At 41.6% G+C, this 18,872-nt stretch overlaps 1 protein-coding gene across 2 annotated transcripts in view; it reads left to right on the forward strand.

The window, feature by feature from the left end:
• The window catches only part of CLINT1 (clathrin interactor 1), a 47,730-nt gene extending 35,001 nt beyond the window's left edge, over positions 1–12,729 (forward strand). The window contains exons 7-13 of one of the 2 annotated variants that reach the window (XM_069028661.1): positions 1,433–1,676; positions 2,185–2,266; positions 6,482–6,559; positions 9,198–9,493; positions 10,128–10,332; positions 11,032–11,175; positions 11,508–12,729. In XM_069028661.1, the coding sequence (XP_068884762.1) occupies positions 1,433–1,676; positions 2,185–2,266; positions 6,482–6,559; positions 9,198–9,493; positions 10,128–10,332; positions 11,032–11,175; positions 11,508–11,524 (1,066 nt within the window). In that variant the 3' untranslated portion in view covers positions 11,525–12,729. Of the gene's footprint in view, positions 1–1,432; positions 1,677–2,184; positions 2,267–6,481; positions 6,560–9,197; positions 9,494–10,127; positions 10,333–11,031 lie in introns of both variants that reach the window. The other variant, XM_069028660.1, reaches the window with a different exon arrangement.
• Positions 12,730–18,872: the final 6,143 nt, after the last annotated feature.

The following is an 18,872-nucleotide window of genomic DNA, read 5'->3' on the forward strand; positions in this document are numbered from 1 at the left end:
TAAGAGACTGAGCCTTAGTTGTGTCGTCCTGGTCTTGGATGCTTTCAGCACCATCCTTCAGCCTCCTCCAAGGCTTTTGGGATGGATGCACCGATGATAATGTGCAGTTCCCTCTGCTCTGGGGGCCCCTGTTAGAATGCTGATGTCACAAATGAAGTGTGGTTGTAGTGCCCTCCAGGCTGTTAGTGCACCCAGGTGGGGCAGCAGGGCTGGGCTCACATGGCAGGGTTGAAGTGCTTTGGAAAATAAAGTTAAATGATGCCATCTGAGCTCTCTTATCTGTGAAAGACTGGCTCAAGCCAATGCCAGGAGCTGCTGGTTGGCCAGCAGCTGTGAAATTTATCTTTTTAACAGTAAAAGAATTGCAAAAGGGAGTGAGCATTTACTGAGCCATCCCCAGTGGTGAGCAGGTAACATGCACAGAGGAAGTGACACCTGCAACGTGTTCCCAAAAAGCCCACCATTGTTTGCAGAGAACAAAGGCTCCCCCCCAGAGTATATTGCAGCTACTGTCACATTCCCTCTGACAAAGGGACAGCCTTTCTTAAATTTTTCAGTTTTAGTATTCTAATGCATTATTAAAATATAAAACCCCTTCCACTTGCAACTCTGTTGCTAAGGGAATTACAATTTCAAAATACATCCCAATGTATTTAAGCTTTCTCTACAGCAATTCTCACTGTTATGTACAAATCCTGGTGGTAACAGGCAACATGATGGGGGGGATGCCAGTTACTTTCTTTGTGAAAGACTTAAAATACAAAAGTAGAAAATGTAACAAATGAATCAAATAGTATGCAGCAACATCTGAAAAGTTTTTGCCTAAAAGGGTGACATTTTTATTCTTTTACATTTTGAGAACAACTGTATGTGCTCTGATAATGGTAACACTGCATTGCATAGTTCTGTAAGCATTCCTTTCCCACAAACATCTTAAAGAATATGAAAGCCTGTTTTTCTGGAAAAGGAAATGAGCTGAAACACAAATGGAGTTGTTCAACCCGAAAGACAGTACAGAATTTGGTTCATTGCTTTCTGTCTCTTGGTGTAAGTACTGAACACACCTGCCAACTTAACTTTCTGTTGCTGAAGTGTTACATAATGTGTGGGGGAGTTCCTGTCAGAAGGTAATTCAATGTACTGGATTTAAACACCGATTTCCTATTATCCTCTGTCGTGGACTTGCAGTTCGTGTTTAACAGAATAACCTGCTTTCCTCCACTGCTTCTGTACAACAGGTGCAATGCTGTGTGATGTGTTATGTAAGGGTAAAAGGGTTCCTCTCTCAAATGTAGGAAAAGCAGCATTTTTATTATGAACTGCTGCTACAAGAAACTGCAGTGAGCAAAACTCTTGTGGCTTAAGCCAAACGTCCACTCAAGGAACTGAGAAGTCCATCACAAATGTTGTGCTATCACTTTTGTTTTTCTAGTGACAGTGATGACGAAAAATCAAGAAGAGGCAAATCTCCCAAAGCTGAATTTAAAGATGAAGAGGAGACTGTGACAACAAAACACATTCATATTGCACAAGCTACAGAAATTACCACCATCAGACAGAAACGCTCAGCAAATCCTTCAAAAACCATTGACTTGGGAGCAGCAGCTCATTACACAGGAGATAAAGCAAGCCCAGAACAGAACTCTGCTGCTCATCCTGCACAGCCTACGACAAAGGTGAGACAGCAGGAAAACACAACATTTTGGAAGCTGTTTTCTTCTATCCTCTAAGACAATTTCTGCTTTAGTGTAGAATTTTTGTTATGTAGCCTTGAAAGGAGCTGTTTTATCAAAAATGTTTAGTTGGACTTATCACAGTCTGTGGAACAGTATAATTGTAATTAATTGTGATTGCTTTAAGGTGTAGAATTTTTTAAATATAGTCATCAGCATGTTTGCTCTCTTCAGGACAGCAAAGAGAATTTTGGCCTGAAGTGTTAAAGATTCTATGAAGCTGCACATTTACTGAAAACTTAGCAAATTCTTCAGTTGTAAAAAACAAAAAAAGCCTTTAGCTTTTCAGTACTTGATTTTACATTTAGCCATATGATTGTTGGCTTTAAAGACAAATCTGTTATCTCTTCAAAGCAAAGGCAAACAAAATCCTTCAAAACCCCAGAAAACTTCTTAATGTCATTTGATTAATGACATCGTGAGTTGATATCTGGTGTAATTTCTTCTCCAGGCTGCTGTCCCCTCTGGTAGCAAGTCCTCTAATGACCTGGTGGACCTGTTGTTTGATGGAGCCAGCCAGCCAGCTTCCACAGGTAGGTTTGGGGTGTGTTTCAGTTCTGAGGAGAGCCTTGTTTGTTGCCAGAATAAAGTAGATAAATTGAGAAATGAATACTTGAAAAAAATGTAGAACTGCCTAGAAAGAACCTTTTGTAGCAAGGTACTGTGTGTGCTATTGCATGGAACTAATAAACATTAGGAGCACAAAGATGGACTGCCAGGTCAGTCTGTCAGGAACTGTGCATGTAATGCAATTATTTATAATTAACTCTGAAAGCAAGTGCAACCATTCATATTCAAGCATTTCTCATAGTGCAATTCAAAGGCTGGGCAGGTGGAGATGGATAATCTTCACGGAAGCTTTCATCTGAGGTATATGGCAAACTTGGTTTTTTGTCTTGTTTTCTCTTGGCACTTGGTTGACCCAAACCCTAGGACCAAAAAGAAATTGCTACCTAAAAGTGAAATTACTCATTTTAAAACACATCCTTCACTCTCCAGAAGTGTGTAGCTAATCTATTAATCTTCACATGGACTTACCCTTATGCTCTCAAAATGCAGTATATTTTTAGGTGTTAAATTTCAGTGCATTGTTTTGGGCTTGGTAGAGGAGTTCTGAGGATTGGTGCTTTTCAAAACATAAGACTTGAAATTTGGACTTGTTTTTGTGCTTACAGGTTCCTGGTATCAATGGGTTTGTGGTGGCATGGCATAGAAAAAGAACTTCTGTGCACTTGTGGTCTGATGGCACAGTTGGGAGGGAGTGAGCTGTAATCTGAGACCACTTTGAGTAGCAAATAAAATAGCATTTCATGGAGAGAAACCTTTCAGAGACCTTCCCATTGCAAATGAGGAACGTCCCATGCTGGACAGGATCCTGCTGGCACTGCAGAGCAGGGTGTGTGCCTCACTGAGCCGAGGGTCTGCTGGGCCCCTGCTTTAAAGACAAGGCAAAATGACAGAGGCTGCACCAAGAAATGGCAGTTCTGAGTGGCTGGAGGCCACGTGTGGGGCTGTGTGGCTCCAGGCAGGCATCTGTAGGGTCTGTCCTTACTCACCCCGTTATAACTGGGGTTATACCACTCCTGGGGCTGTTGTAGGGTCACACCAGGGACTTGATTGTCATGTGTGAGCAAAACCAGTACTGTGACCACTCTGTGTGACACCTTCCTTCCATCACTACCCTGCTTCTGTAAGTGTTTAATACACTATAAAATATATCAGAACTCTACTGCAGGGGAGGGAGACTGTTGTGGTAATTTAGTATCAGACATCTGTCTTAGTATTTTCTTTCTTATTTTGAGTGGATCTTTAAAACTTTGCTCACTTTTATTTTTGGGAAAGTAGACAGTCTTTCATGTCTGTTCTGAAATGTGTTAATTCCTAGAGATTGAGAAATATGAGTCATTTCATGTGTCTGTTTTTATGCACAAATATGCATAAATTTAAGGAACAACTTAATTTTGTTCAATTTCTTACTTTATTAACTTCACATACAGAGCTGTTCATTGTATATTGGAGTTACTGCAGTTCCATGAAAGTTTAAGATCCTGGATCAGAACCACTATCCCAAGTCAATACTGATTTTTTTTTTCCATCTAATTCTTATGGCAGAAGAGATTGGAGTATTTTTTGATTTATTTATATACAATGTGTATGTTTTTATTTTTATAAAAATAAGATCTCATTGAGAATAGATTGTTTCTGCTTCAAAGTGAACCTGCCCATATTTCAAACAGAACTATGGCAGCTGCTGTATTACAGTGTACTTAAATCTTTCATCAGTTTTTTGGCTCTTTGCTGTAGTCAGCCTTTTTTCTTTTCTTTTTTTAATCTTTTCTTCTCCTTTTTCCAAAGCAGCATTTAGAAATGGTGCTGAGAAGAGGCACATTACCAGCTGGTCCTGCTAAATAACCTTTGCTGACCTGAGCAGGCAGATGGAAAGGGTTCATTTGTAGTGACAGATCTCGCATGGGAATCTTTGAGGCTTGCTCATGTTGAGAAGATTAGCTCTGTCCTTCACGTGCAGGTCACTTGTTATGACCACTGCTCCTTGCAGCACAGGGTGTGGGAACATTCCCAGTGTCAGGCAAGGCAGAGGGAAAGGGTCAAATGCAGCCTTTGATGTGTCCTGTGAAGGAGCTGGCAGGGAAGTGATGTGAATTCAGGGACCTCGGGGTTTGCTTATCTGTGTATGTTCAGGTGCAGAGATGTGAAAGGGTTGATTGGGCTCAGTGTTACTCTTTACTGGAGCAGCACAGTTTGTATGTGAGGGGGTGCTTGGTTGCCATTAAGGGGAAGATGTAAAATTCCTGGTTAGACCTGCTGGGAGTATTTTTTGGTGTTGCTGGAGCTGAGGTTCCTTAACCTTTCTTTAGAGAGTTACTGCATCCAGCTTAATGTCTGTCACCTCTCTCTGAAACTCAGTTTCACTTGAAAACAGGCAAGAGAGGGGGAGGAAAAGTTAACTTGACTGAAAATGTTACGGGGTTATTTTGGGTATGAACCTAGTTCTGTTTTTAAAATTAAATTAATCCCTAGGCACTGTCAGGCAGCCCAAGGATAATGGGTGTAGCAAGGGAGCATTGATTTTTATTTTTTCCTTTGAGTGTGTGGTCAGGAGTGTGTCATCTGTGTTGCTCATTCAGCATATAAACTCTCAAACCATTAACCTGTTCTGAACTCTATAAGCACATCTGTGGGGAAAAAATTACTTGAAAATGTTCATTGCAGTACACAGAGTAAACAGGATCAGATTTTTAGTTTGATATTTCCTCGTCCCTTTTTCATTCTCAGATGTCAGTCAGAATAAAACTTGTTTATAAACATAGGTGAGATGCTTATTAGATCACTTCAGAATTTGTGTTGAAGAAATTTCTTAACTTGCTATGAAGTCCTCTCCTTCTTGAAAAGGTGTTAAAAGGGTTTCAGTAGTGCTATGTCTGAAATTCAGGGACCATCCTTGCATTCTCTGCTCATGTTTTATATCCTGCACTACACGCTCAGCAAGAAGACATTTCCCCTTGGAAGAACAGTTGCCTTCCTGGCAATGTCTACAGTAAAATAACATTAAAAAGAAATACAAGTACACATGTATTAGGAAGTGAGTGGTTCCTTTTATTACTGCTGGCCATTTATTAAAAAGGAGATGGTTCTGGTTTAATTAACCCAGTTGAGAGTAGCAGATGGAGCAGAATGTCTTGCAGCGATAAGACAATTCCGAAATGGCACCAGATGTTGGAAGCTGTCCCTGGTGGTGTTTGAGTGCAGCACAGATGTTCCAGTCCCACCTGGCTGCCTCCTAAGCACTGCAGGCTAAGCAGCTGTGATGTAACCTATATAATGTACGCATAACACTAAAAGCAAAATAATTGAACTGCTGCAGCTTCTTCTGAGGGTGGGACTGCTTGGAGGTGAAATCTTTGAGGACAAACAAATAAGGGCAACTTCTTGGCTTCCTCAGGTCAGTGGAATCCCTGCTTAAAAGCAGTACCAACCACAACTAGGTGATTTTTGTAACTTTTCTGAGTATTTCAAAAATCAGCTGTACAACATGGTTCTTAAATCTGCTGCTTTTATACCTTAGCTGTATCTTTTTAGTGAAAAATTGTTACTATGCTGTATTCAGAAGTTAATAATTTATGTGCTGTATATGAATGTCTAGTTGGAAAACTTAATGTTCTTGCTGTAGAAAGGAAGCAAACTTATAAAAAAATGAACACAAATGCAAACTCTGTCCTTGAAATCCCAATTCAAGATCATTGCAGAATCATTCATGCTTTAAGTAACACAAAAACTAAATATAAAGTGACATGCAATTTTTCATAGGAAGCATAATAAATTATCTTTTATACAATAAGAATGTTTGGCCTTTTTCATATTATGCTTCCAAATTTTTACTTTTATAAAGTGCTAAACTGGTAGCATCACTCCCTAGTTAAAAACTTGTTAATCTTCTTAATATCTCTGAATTTATTTTTAGAGGTGACAAAAACTTGCATGTTTTAGTTCCTCCCTAGGAAAACAAAACTGCAAGATGTGCAAGGCAATTGGAAATAATCCAGTTTATTGTTGCTCAGGCTTGTATAAACATAGTGTGGGGGTGAACAGGAAAACAGAGTCGACTTAGGGAGCAGAATCAATAAATCCATCGTGTCAAGTACAGAAAGCTTTTCTTCATAAATCCCACATGCAGTGGTTGCAAAGTTTGCACAATCCTGTAACAGCTTTTGGCTTCCCTCTGTTTCTAGGTGGATCAAGCGACCCATTTGGAGGATTTGCTGATTTTAGTTCACCTGCTGCTTCAGCAAGTTTCCCATCGTCGCAAGGTAGGACCGATTTAGGGATTGCAGTGCTGTTTCAGGGTGGAAGGAGGGCAAGAGATGCCATGTGGCATTATTTAAAGTCCCTTCCCTTTCCAGGGTAAACTGTGTGTGTGTAACTGGACCACAAGTGCTCTGGGAGGAAGGAAGATGCAGCCTGGCTCAGTGCATGTGCAGACATTTTACCTGCAGACAGACAAGCTTATCAGGAGACATGGCCACCATCTGAAAAGGTTTCCCTTAAAATTGGATTGGAAAAGAATAAAATATGCTTGGAAACCACCTAAAGGGATCCATTTTCCTTTGGTGGAATGTTTGTGGGATCCTACAAGGGCTGCAGACAGCCCTGGAGTGGGGAGAGCTGGCTGGCTGTCCTTTGTGAGGATAATTTGAGCAGAAGTGTTGTTTGTGACTGGGGCTTCTCAGCCAGGGTGCAGGATCAAGTACAAAATGAGAAAAGAACAGCAAAGAGGCTGAGCAGCAAATCTACCTGGGAGCCAGCTTTTAGTCAGCATGTTCACATCTCTTCCCTTATTTTGCTGTGTTGGGAAGGTTCTACTGGACCTGGGTTAGTTAATACACCTTCAGTTTACTGGGTAGGAAAGAACTGCTCTTGTTTTTTGCAGGCTTTCACAGTCAAACCCAAGTTGTTTTGCAAACACAAAGCCGCCTACTATGCAAATAACTCCTGTGTTAATACAGTCTAAATTGATACAATCCTTTATCTGCATTAACATGATTAATCTATTCCAATCACCATTATGCAAGGGACAAGGAGTCCTGTGAAATGATTAATCATTCCTGAACAGTGTAAGCCCCTCTAGAAATCTTTTCCTTCTTGATTAATCATCTTTGAAGTCCTACTGAAGGGGCAAAACCTTCTCCCTTTTACCCCCACTTCCATTATTGGTCCTCAGTGCACAGGTTTGAACATAGAAGGAGCACACTCAGCATTTACTTATCTATCAAGAATATTTAAAGTAGGTTTTAATTTTTAATACGTAATACTAATTGAAACATTCTAATATAGTGCCTCTTTGTGAGGAAGATCAAAGCAAATGTTCTAGTGAGGCCCTAAGCTAATGAATATTAGCCCACTTCATGCACTGAAGTTGTTGGCAGTACTTGGATTTTGTGAACAAATTTACTGTTCCACTATTCTTTAAATTGTAATGTGTTGGTAAAGAGAGATGACTAAAGGTTGAAGGTGTATGTTGATAAATATTTACACGAAGTGTAAAAGACTGCTGCAGTTAGCCATGAGTGGGTGGAATATATTATGGAAGCAGCCATTGGATAGGGCAAGAAATAGAAACTGGCACTGGATTCATCTGTCCCAGCTCTACATGTTTGAGTCTTTGTTTACTCAGCTAAAGAAATCCAAGAGATGATATAAATGTTCACCAGCCCTCAAAGTTCATTTCATATGGCAGTGCTGTTGTTTGTAACGTTGCTGAAGTACCAAAAGTGAATCAGTGAGAGAATCAAAAAGCTGAGCTGGCCAGTGGCCCAAGCTCTGAATGTGATTCACTGTGTAGCCTGTGAGCTGTTTAAATGCTGTTGCTTTATATTCAGCATTTTCTGCAAATGTTTTTAAGCTTTTCTTCCCCCATCAGTGCTGTGAAGCAACACTTTCCCTGTTAATAGGGAAACACGTGTTTTAAGGGAGGTAACATCTCCTGTTTGACTCCAAGGTTTGACAAGCTCTCAGTTCACTGGTTTGTGTCACAACATCTGTGATGCTGAAGAGGTGCCCTTGCAGGTGTCTACAAACAGCTCGTGCTGTTGGCTCTACCTTCACAGTGAGATACAGAGAGAGCTCTGAGTTCTGTGTTCTGATTTAAACACTTGTCTCCAAAAACCTCATCTATTGAAATGGAACAGTGTTTAAGTGGTGAGCTACAAGAGTTCAGCAGAGCTGCTGCTGAGAGAAATGATTGATCCAAGATTGAACTTCTGCTTTAAATCAAGGCATTTAGTTCAGGAATCAAATTTAGAAAACCTAATGTGTTTTACATGAGCACTTGATGGGATGGGAAGTGCTTATTCCTTATGACCTCAAATAAGCATTCCCTGGCAGCCTGCTTTCAAAATTCTGGGGTTTATTCCCCTCAGCGTGGTTTTATACAAAAACTGACAATTGTATACAGCCAAATTTGGATGTAGTTGTCTTTATCATGGTGGAATTTGCTTTATCTGGTGGCTTGTTCCTGACAACTGCTCTCTCTGTGAATGCCAGAATGCCAAGATAAAAAGTTGATAAGTGTTATCCAGGTTCTCAGTGTTGTTCTGACTGTGGTCTCCAGTCTCTACCCCAAGTTATCTTCCAGTTGTACTTCAACTGAAGCAAACCTGTCCCTGCTTGCCTGGCATCCACAGGTGACACATTATCAAACATCTTCTACTTTGTGTATGGGTGTTTCATATTTCCTTTCGTACCTTGTTAAAATTGTTGGAATATTCATGAGAGGGAATGATGTCCAGATGGAGGTTCTACCTGCAGATGTTAATGTGGACGGACACAGATCAGCTCACATTTGTTTCAGTTCATGGAATATGGCATTTGCTCAGTGCCTTTCTCTAAGTCTTCTGTCTTTCTTCTCTGTCTTCCTTCCTCCCTCTCACACTGTTGCCTTTTCTTCAGGTACAGCAACAAGTGGAAATGGAGACTTTGGTGACTGGAGTGCCTTCAACCAAGCTTCTCCTTGTGCCAGTGCTTCGTCTGGAGAGCTCTTCAGCAGCACAGCACAGCAGCCAGCTCTAGAGCTCTTCAGTGGCTCTCAGCCAGCTCCAGGCCAACCTCCAGCTGCTTCCAATTCTATGGATCTTTTTGATTTGATGGGACCCTCTCAGACAACCATGACCTCCTCACAAAGCATGAATTTCTCCATGATGAGTTCCAATTCTGTGGGCGTCAGTTTACCCATGTCCAGGTCACAGGTAGGCTGCTATTGGTACAGTTTGCTAATGACCTTCTCCTTAATCACAGCATTGAAAATTAATCCATTCCTCTCCTGGAGTGCATTAGACCTGCTCATTCAGATGTGATCAGCATTTTGTCAAAAATGTTTCAATTGCCTCCTAAACAGAAAAGTCCTTTTATAAGGCAGTCTTCTCAAAGATGGCCTTCATTGCTCTAGGGAGGTGTAGCTGCTTTTTTGGAGAGGTCGAGGTTGACATTTTAAAACCATTCTCCACAGAATGTTACAGGTTTCCAGCCCCAAGGAGATGAAGGTCACAACTGGCCTGTTCTCCAAAAGACAGAAGTGCCTGCTGCAGTGGAGGGTGGTTTGGAAACTGGAATGGATCAGCTTGGTGTTAGGAGGAAAGAATCAGCCTGCTTGAGTTCAAAGCTTGGCTGCTCCTGGTCACTGTCACTCCACATTGATATGAGACTCAATCTCTGCTTACAAATACTCTTTTAATCTAACTGTGGAGCAGCACTGCTTTGGAAGAGCTAAAGTTCATGGCATCCTGGGTTTTTATTGTCTTCTGTGGAAAACACTTGTTGTTTAGTCCTGTTTCCTACTGGTAAATTGTTTCAAGTGAATCCCCAACAACTTTTGTTTTTTAGCCTCTGCAAAGCGTGAACCCAATGATGCCTAAGCCTAACTCACTTTATAATGCAAGGACAGAGATGGTCCAGAAAAATGCAAGCAAAACTCTACCCTCAACTTGGTCAGATCCCAGTGTAAATATCAGTTTGGACAATTTAGTACCTGGGATGCAGCCTTCCAAACCCCAACAGCCATCGCTCAATACCATGATGCAGCAACAGAGTAAGTGATCATTGCACTGTTTTGCACACACTGAGCCCTGTCTGTGTTCCATAGGCTGTCCCTGAGATGCAGTCTTCTGTCCATTGCTGTTTTCCCACCTTTAGTCACACTTGTTTCATAAACTACTGTGACATTGTGACACAAGTGATGTTTTCTAAATGGAGATTGGTGTGTCAGGAGGCTGAGTCTGTGCAGGTTCTACTGTTGAGCTTGCCCCATTGCTGTATCTTGACTTTAGGCATCCTAATCTTTAGAACTTCTCTGGAATATTTATTGTTGTAAAATGATATTCAAAACTTCTGTAGAGAAGTCTTCTGAGTCTTCATGCAGAAAATAGGGAAACAAGTGCAGTGGAATCATAGAATCATTAAGGCTGGAAAATACCTCGGGGATCAATGAGTCCAACCTGTGACCCATCCCCACCTTGTCAAGTGGCCCAGAGCACTGAGGGCCACATCCAGTCCTTTCTTGGGCACCTCCAGGGATGGGCACTCCAAACCTCCCTGGGCAGCCCCTTCCAATGCCTGATCACCCTTCCAATGAAGAAATTCCTGCTGATGTTCAGATCAGGAAATAGCTGCAGGTCTGGCCATTGTATTCATATTCACAGTAGTGACACACAACTTTCTTAAAACACAGGAGCTCCTTCAGTGTCCAGATTGCACTCAGTGATTTTTGTGCACTTTGTCTTTGCTGCAGATATGCAACAGCCGATGAATGTCATAACCCAGAACTTTGCAGCTGTGAACCTCAGCCCTCAGCCCAGCATGATGCCCGTGCGACCCCAGACCAACACGCTGATGGGAGGGCCCTTGGGGATGGGAATGCCCGGGGTGATGTCAGGTACGATGGGAATGGCCTCCATGGCACCCACGCCCATGATGAACCAGGGAATGATGGGAATGAACATGGGAGTGCCGGCCACAGGAATGGGCACAATAGGAATGGGGGTACCCAGTATGGCTATGACCTCTCTGACTCCTGGGACTGTACAACCCAAGCAAGATGCCTTTGCAAATTTTGCCAATTTTAGCAAATAAAGATTGTAAAATAAATAAATGAGATTAAAATAAAATAAAATAAATGGGCAGACTGAATGAAGGATTTTTAGCTGCACAAATATAGCTGGGGAAGGGATGGGAAACACTGATCAATACTTTTTTTTTCTTTATCAGTTAAAGTGTCTACATAAAGAACCAAATGCTATTTTCTAAGTGTTGAAATAACTAGTGTTCAAATTCTGGAGAGGTGAGAGATTCTTCTAAGGAATGTGTTGGATGATTTTGCAAAATAATTTGTATTAAGACCATCAAAAAACCTTTCCTACGTAGAAGAACCAATTTTAACTTTGAGACTTGATGGAAGACTGGATTGGGGACTGGGTAAAAATGTTTGACTCTAATTTTATACTTTTCTTTTTTCTTGAAGAGCTTTGACTTTCTTTTCCCCCTCTCCCTGATCGCTTTGTCATAATTGGATCATTCCTTTTACTACCACTGAGTCCACAATTGTGAAGTCACTCAAGTACTATGATCAGTTTTTTATAAGAATATATATTTTTGTCCAAAAATGGCTTACATATGTGACTATGGCTAATTCAAAGGGACCTGGAATGTATATATACTTTTGCTAATGTTCCAGCCACACTGCTGTATTACCCAAATTTTTATTGTAAAAATCCTCTCTCAGCAATTTGGTGATCAACAGATTTTTGGGGTCTTAACATGCTTCTAATGTTACAACTGATATCATGTGCAAGTCTTGGGAGCAGCTTTATCCAAGACTGCTGGAAGGTTTCCTTTCAGAAAACTCCAGAAAATGCACTTTCTTGGAGTTCTTTTCCAGTGGCACTTGGCATCCTTTGCAGCACCAATGTCCCTAAGGAGCCACTGGTTTAGGGCATCAGCAGCAGGTGAATCACACTTCAGTGATGTAAATCTAGAACCTAACTTAATCCCATGGCATTGGATCCTGACTTTTATACAACACTTGGTGATTCTTTTGTGTAAATATGGCATTAGCAGCTGTGGAATCCAATAGAGGAGTAAAAAAAAAATATATATATTAATAAAGGAGACCTGTAGCAGTCAAAGATTTTACTGATTTACTGAAAGCAAAAGAATGAATTAAGGTTTTGGGGGGGTCTTGTTTTTCCTTCTGTAATTCTGCATTTAAGTTCACATGAATCAAGATTTTAGAATCTGGAACACAAAGACATTGTTATATTCACAAGCTGGGAATATTGTTAAGAATAAGCACTATACTGTAGGTATGAAATTTATTGCCTCCCTTTTCTTATGTTGGATTTCTTTTTTATTATTAAATTGATAAAACTTTGTTTCCATTGTATTCATAATGTTCTGTTATACATAACATTAAAATGTTCATTAAAATCAATGTTGGGCTGCTTTTCCTTTCATTCCATTTGACGTTTATGAGAGCATTTGGGAAAAAAAAATAATTATAATTTGGGCAAAGTAATTTTTATAAATAATTTAAAATTGTTTAATGACTTCTTATCTGAAGCCTTTCCTATCTGGCTCTACTGTTAGGAATTAAAAATGAAGCAGGCAAGATATCCTGACCCGCTCCAGCCTTGCTAATGCTCCATCTACAACATTTCTAATTAGGCAGAAATTCATGTACTTCAGCTAAGTGGTAATGAAAAGTGATTCATTTGCTGAATAAGAGATGAGAGTGAGTGTAATTAGCTGACTGCGGTTTTTAATCTTTCAACAATTCAATGTGTTTAAATTAGTTTCAAAGAATAGGAGCTTTCAAGTGTTGTTACATCAAAGTAATCAAGGCAGGCTTCAACGGCGGAGTAGGAGAGATGGCTCTGGTTCCTGTTCTGAAACCTTTACACTTATTTGGAATCATCATCTTCAGCCCCTCTTTGGAGCAGATGGGAAGCCTCCGACTGGTTCAATGTATGCAGAGTTGTGGTGGGAAGGAAGCTCCTTCCAGGAGTGGGAGATGGGGGCTGAGGAAAGCTAAACCTGTACTCAGTGTTGTTATGCTGTCGTGCTGGAGGGTGCAGTGCTTCTCAATCCTCCTTGGAAGGTTTTGGGATGAACAGGATGAGTCTCATGCTGTCCTTCAAGGTGGGTTGTGCCAGTGAAAGAGTCAGCTTTGAGCTGAAGGATCATGTCCCTGTTCAGGTTGTTCACATCTCTTCAGAGGAACCCTTGGTTTCGCTTCTAATTGACAGTAGTACTAATGAAGCTGATTTGTCAGGGTTTGGAGTAACTCCAGTGGAAAACGTGGTCACTTTGGGGTGGGTCTTTGTGGTTGTGCCAATTACGCCTTAATCAAGGGTGCCCTGGCTCGGGGAGCAGCTGTAGTGCTGAACTGATCCCGGTTCATCCCATGGATCAATAGGCTCCTTATGAAGCCGGGTGTGTGGAGTGTGAGAAGCAGCCTTATCAGCCAGCCAGATCCTCTGCAGGTGGATGAGAACAAAATCCTTTGAACCAAAATAAACATCAGAAAAGAAACCCTGGAAAGATTCCTTCAGAACGTGGGCCAGGTGCATCCCTGTGTACCTTTTCTGCAGTGATGAGAGCCTGGAAGTTTTTTCCCCATTGTCTCCCCCAGTTCAAGCACATGGATCACAGGTAGCAGTGCTTAGCAGAATGTGGTTTACATCTTTATTTAAAGACCGAATATAAAATGGGTATTTGCTTAAAGCAATATTGAACTTGTTTAAGATAAATACCATAAAATGTTTCCACCTCTGATATTTCAGCTATGAACAAAATAGTATCTTTAACTAGAAATTACATTTCCAGGTGAAAATATTAATGAGCTACTGTGTGAATGGGGACAGATGTACCATTTATCAGCTACTGCATTATAGAATTTGAATATAACCAAAATCATGCTGCTGTGTTAGTACAACTCCTTTCTTCATTTTTGAAGTCCAGCTTGTACCTGTGATCTCTCCAGAAGAGTTTGGCTGGCTGGGTGTTGTATGTGTGTATAGAGAAACATAGAATTTCAGAGAATTACATGATTCTATAAATTAACTGCTTGTCTGGTCCTAAGAGTTAAACTTTTACCACCTCTGGATTCTGTAGCTTCTAAACTTTAAAAGAGTTCAATTAAAATGAGTGAAATCTTTTGTAAAGGTTGTCTCTACTTCAGAAGGGAAGAAAAGGGCAGCAGAATCCAACTCTGTGTTTGGGGGTTTTATTGAATCATTAAAAAAAAAATGCATCTTGATGTGTACAAAGGAGTAGTAAATTCCAGCACAGGTGCAAGTTCAGTGATAACTAGAGCAACCACCATGTTCTACAAAAGAAATTATTTTCAAAACAGCTAAACAAGGGTATTTATAGCAGCATCTGTTTCAGCTCTGTCTGTCAGCTAAGAACAGTCTGACACAGCTTAGGGGAGGTGGGGAAGGGATTTATCAATGAAGTGTTTACATAATGCAGGCAGGCATTGTATACTCAAGGTGATACCAGCTATAACAGGATAACAAATATCTAAAGACACTTTTATTCTCAGAGGCCTCTGCTCCAGGAGTCACTCTACAAAATTGCCTCTATGTTCCTCTGTGCTCGACTGTAAACACTCTCATAGCAGATGACATTTTATAGTGCCATCGCTGCCTTCTGATTAAGGCTTTTAATGCTCAGCACATTTTTGTTTTTAATTTTCTTTCTTCCTCCCAAGTTTTATTCCAAGATGTCACTGACTTAAATTTAGAATTGTTTCAGGATTTCAACTGTTTTCAGGATTTCAACCTCTTCTTCCTCTCCTGGTGATGGAAGTGCAGCTCCTTGGGACAGAGCAGGGCTGTTGCTGTGGGGTGTGAAGGACCAAGTGGCCGCGCAGCTCCTCCCTGTTAGCCAGAAACCACAGTCCCCAGGAACTTTTTTTGCCTGGATCACATGGACTTGGAGCTGACTTTAATGTTTTAAACATTTCCATGGGCAAAGGGCTTCCTGGAGGTGGTGGTGGGAGGATGGAGGTGGTAGCCCTGCTTCTGGGAGCTGCTTTTAGAGCTTCGAGGAAAGAAGTGGCAAAGACATCTCGGTGAGCTTGGGTTAATGTGAGACTGAGAAGGATGGCCCCTGGAATTTGTAAGTCAGTCTGTACAGCTTGTTCAATGATCTGGTCACAGTTTTATCTAGCTGGGATGCTGGAATTTTTCTACTCTGTGAAATGACCTTTAAAAACTGAGATGTGTCTCGTTTTCATTTTTTATGTGTTTCTGCATCCACTATTCACCTAAGGAATGATAAGAGGCAAGAGAAAATCTGCAGAATGGGGAAAATGAAGAAAGGTGCCTTTAAAGAACTCAGTGTATCCCTGGATTCTGCAGCTGGGGGTTCTTTACATGGAGTAATCCAATCTCTACATAAATTCTGTGTGTGCACAGCACAGCGAAGGCTCAGCTCATCTCTTTAAAAATGTCTTTGCTCCTCACAAATTTGCAGGTTTTTGTTTGTTTTTTTTTTTTTTTTAAATCATGCCATAAGGTACTGGCTTAGTAATTAACTGGTTCTTTAATCGAGCTACAATTACTTTGTTTCATGAGAAGGGGAAAAAAAAAGAAAGTATACCAAGACAGAGCTACTTTCGACATCTGGGAACCTCCTAACAGCTGGCTATCTAATGAATATGCATCTGCTTAAGAGGCTGTAGGCCATTAATAAACCAATAGATATAAAACAGAAACAATCTTTGTCAGCTTCAAATGAGATTGGATGCAATGTGCTGTGAAGTGTCACTGTCACATTGAATCCAGCCGGGGAGGTTAACGGCGGCTCGGCGGCAGGAAAGGCAGAGCAGCGCTGGTGCAGGGACGGAGCCGGGCCCGCCGAGCTCTGCGGGCGGCTGCGGCTGCTGCTGCTGCGTTTCGCCGCCTCGTTTCTCCGCGTACCAGTTGGGTTTGAGGCACTGGTGACTTTTTATTTGCCACTCCAGCAGTTGTGTCTTTTTGGGTCTGACAGAGGAGGATGTGGGGTTTTCCCACACAAACGATTTGAGCGACGTGAGAATTGCTCGAGTGAATAAACGACTGGGGAGAAGTTACAGGAGTGTGATAAAAATGCACCGATTTGACTGAGACCTCAGGCTTCGTAAGGAGGCTCAGAACAGCCCCTGAGCCGTGTTGTACAACAGGATTGTTGTAGGGTGAAATAAATCCCCCTAAAACAGTGACAGTGACCTCATGTGACTACAGATATCTCTGACCCCTTAAGAGTTGTATCTGTGCTTGTTCCAAGGTGGGAAGCATCCTATGTTGTCCCAAGCTGTACCAGCGTTTGGTACCTTAGAGTTGTTCTGCAGCTGTTTCCTGTGGCAGCTCCCGTAAAATGTGAAATGGATTTATTTTAGGGCTCCTTATCCCTTCTGCACAGCCGGGGATAGTCCAGTGTGTCCTTCCTTTCAAGGGATGGTTGCCCCACACAGTGGCCTCTCGCAGCAGTGAGGAATGTCACCTAGGTGGCATTTTCCTAAGAGAAAATCCATTATTTCAGCTCAAGCCCCTGTACTGGAGCAGGGCACTGTCAGCTGCAGTAGAGGTGGGCTGCAGGTGCCTGTGGGATGGGGGCAGGGGCAGCTTTTATTTTTGGTTTTGGGCACCTGGAGTAACAGTCTGGTACCTCACCCGGACTCTGCTTTAGAGCCAGACTTACACCACGTCTGTTTCAGTTCCCAGGAAACTCTACAAACTGAGATTTGGAGTAGTTTTCTTGGCAGCTCAGTTGTAAAGGGCTGTCTTGCATTTAGCAGAAATTGAAACATTAAGCTTTTTGCCCCTGGATTTACAGTTTTCGTTACAAGAGAATGGAAGCAAGAGAAGTTAAAAAGGGAAGATGAGTTCTCTGCTATTACTGCAGATCTTCTCTAACAGCTTCTCAAGAAAGAAAACTAGCATTTTGTATCATCACATCAATATAATTTAAACCAAAATCTGCTAATAAGATCGACTTAATTTCTAGAATAGTGTTTGTCTTGCCCTTAGTTTTAAGACAGAAGATTATTCAAAGTCTCTTTCAGAGTTATAGCCACACTGGTGACAAATTTAACTTCTGAGACTTGAAGTTTTACTTCAAGGCTTGGTGTAAAGGGGAGGTGTAAACCTCTGTGCTACAGCCCAGCATCTTCCTGGCTTCTGCAGGGCTGGAATTTTGTCTCCTTGCTTTGCTGCTGCCCTGCCACAGCTCCTGGGCAGCAGCAAGTGCTGCCCACGGTGAGGGGAGCAGGTTGGTCAGTGGGAGCCACCCACCTGCCCTCCCTGGAGCTCTCCCTTCCAGCCCAACATCAGCAGCACTCTCAGATGCCACAGTTTTATCTTTTTTGAGGCAGACAAAAGAGCACGAGGCAAAGGAGGGCTGTCCTTTTAAGTACTTTCCCTTTTCAAGGTCATTTGTGGAGCTTTTATCAATCAGAAAGCTAAATCCATACAAAAAGCATCTCTAATGAACTGAGCGTATCTTGAACCTTACCCCTTCAGCTGAATACGAATTATGCAGGAAGGTGCTTCAATGGCCATGTTCACCAAGTTCAGCATCTCTGTGAACATTTATAAAGTAAGCAGAGAAGCCACTACTATTGTGATTTGGCATCTATCAATTTCTTGTCTTTTTTTTCTGTAATTGATTTATTAATTACAGCATCTTAATGATCTATTTAAAATAAATAAACCATTTACACCATTTCAAAGGTATTTTGTGATGTTCAGCTGATACTAAAATAGCACCAGCCTTATGTGCTTTTTCAGCAAGTGACCTAATTAGTTAATAAAGTAATTGAATATTAAAAAGGATGTTGCAAGTGATTAAAATTTAAGAGCCTTCAGAACATTATTAAAGCTATAAATCATACATCACTGTTTTAATTTGCATAGCTACAGAATTACTAATGGTCCCACATGCATAAGCTACTTGGCAATTAGTCTTTTAACAAACTGTTGGTGATACTATAAGGTTACCAAAATCTTTCCCCATTTTTGATTTGCAAACAAAATCCAGTATTGAAGAACACTAAGGGTTAAATTCTTAAAAGTCAGGAAATTTGGTTCTTTCAGTTGTCTCTCTACCTGCCTCTGTTTGCCCTTTGTCCCTCCACCTTCGGGACAGGAGAGCACATCCTCCCAAGTCCCCCTAAGGTGTGTAAAGGAGATGAGGAAGTGTCTGCTCCCACCTTGGGCTTCCTGAACTGGCCTCCAAGTGGGGTTTTTGTGCATATATTTCCCTACCTGGTGCTGGGCCATTTTGCATCTTTCTCTCATATACACACAACTGTCACAGTGCCACTTTCCTTCCCCTGGAATCCCGGTCCATATTGGCACGGGGCAGACAAAGGGAGTTGCTGACTGCCAGCAGTTGCACCTGAGCTTTGTCCATGGACATTGCATTTGGGATGTGGGAGAACCACACCAGGTGCTCGTCACCTTCCATCCCCTGTGCTGGGGCTTGCAGCTCATGGGAAACCTCAAATATCTGCAAGCAAAAAAGAGTTGGAAAAATGTTGGGAGCTTCCTGCCCTGCACCACGGGGCAGCCGTGGCGATGAGGGTCA

This window comes from Aphelocoma coerulescens, chromosome 13 (genome assembly GCF_041296385.1).
Source record: "Aphelocoma coerulescens isolate FSJ_1873_10779 chromosome 13, UR_Acoe_1.0, whole genome shotgun sequence".
Classification (NCBI taxonomy): domain Eukaryota; kingdom Metazoa; phylum Chordata; class Aves; order Passeriformes; family Corvidae; genus Aphelocoma; species Aphelocoma coerulescens.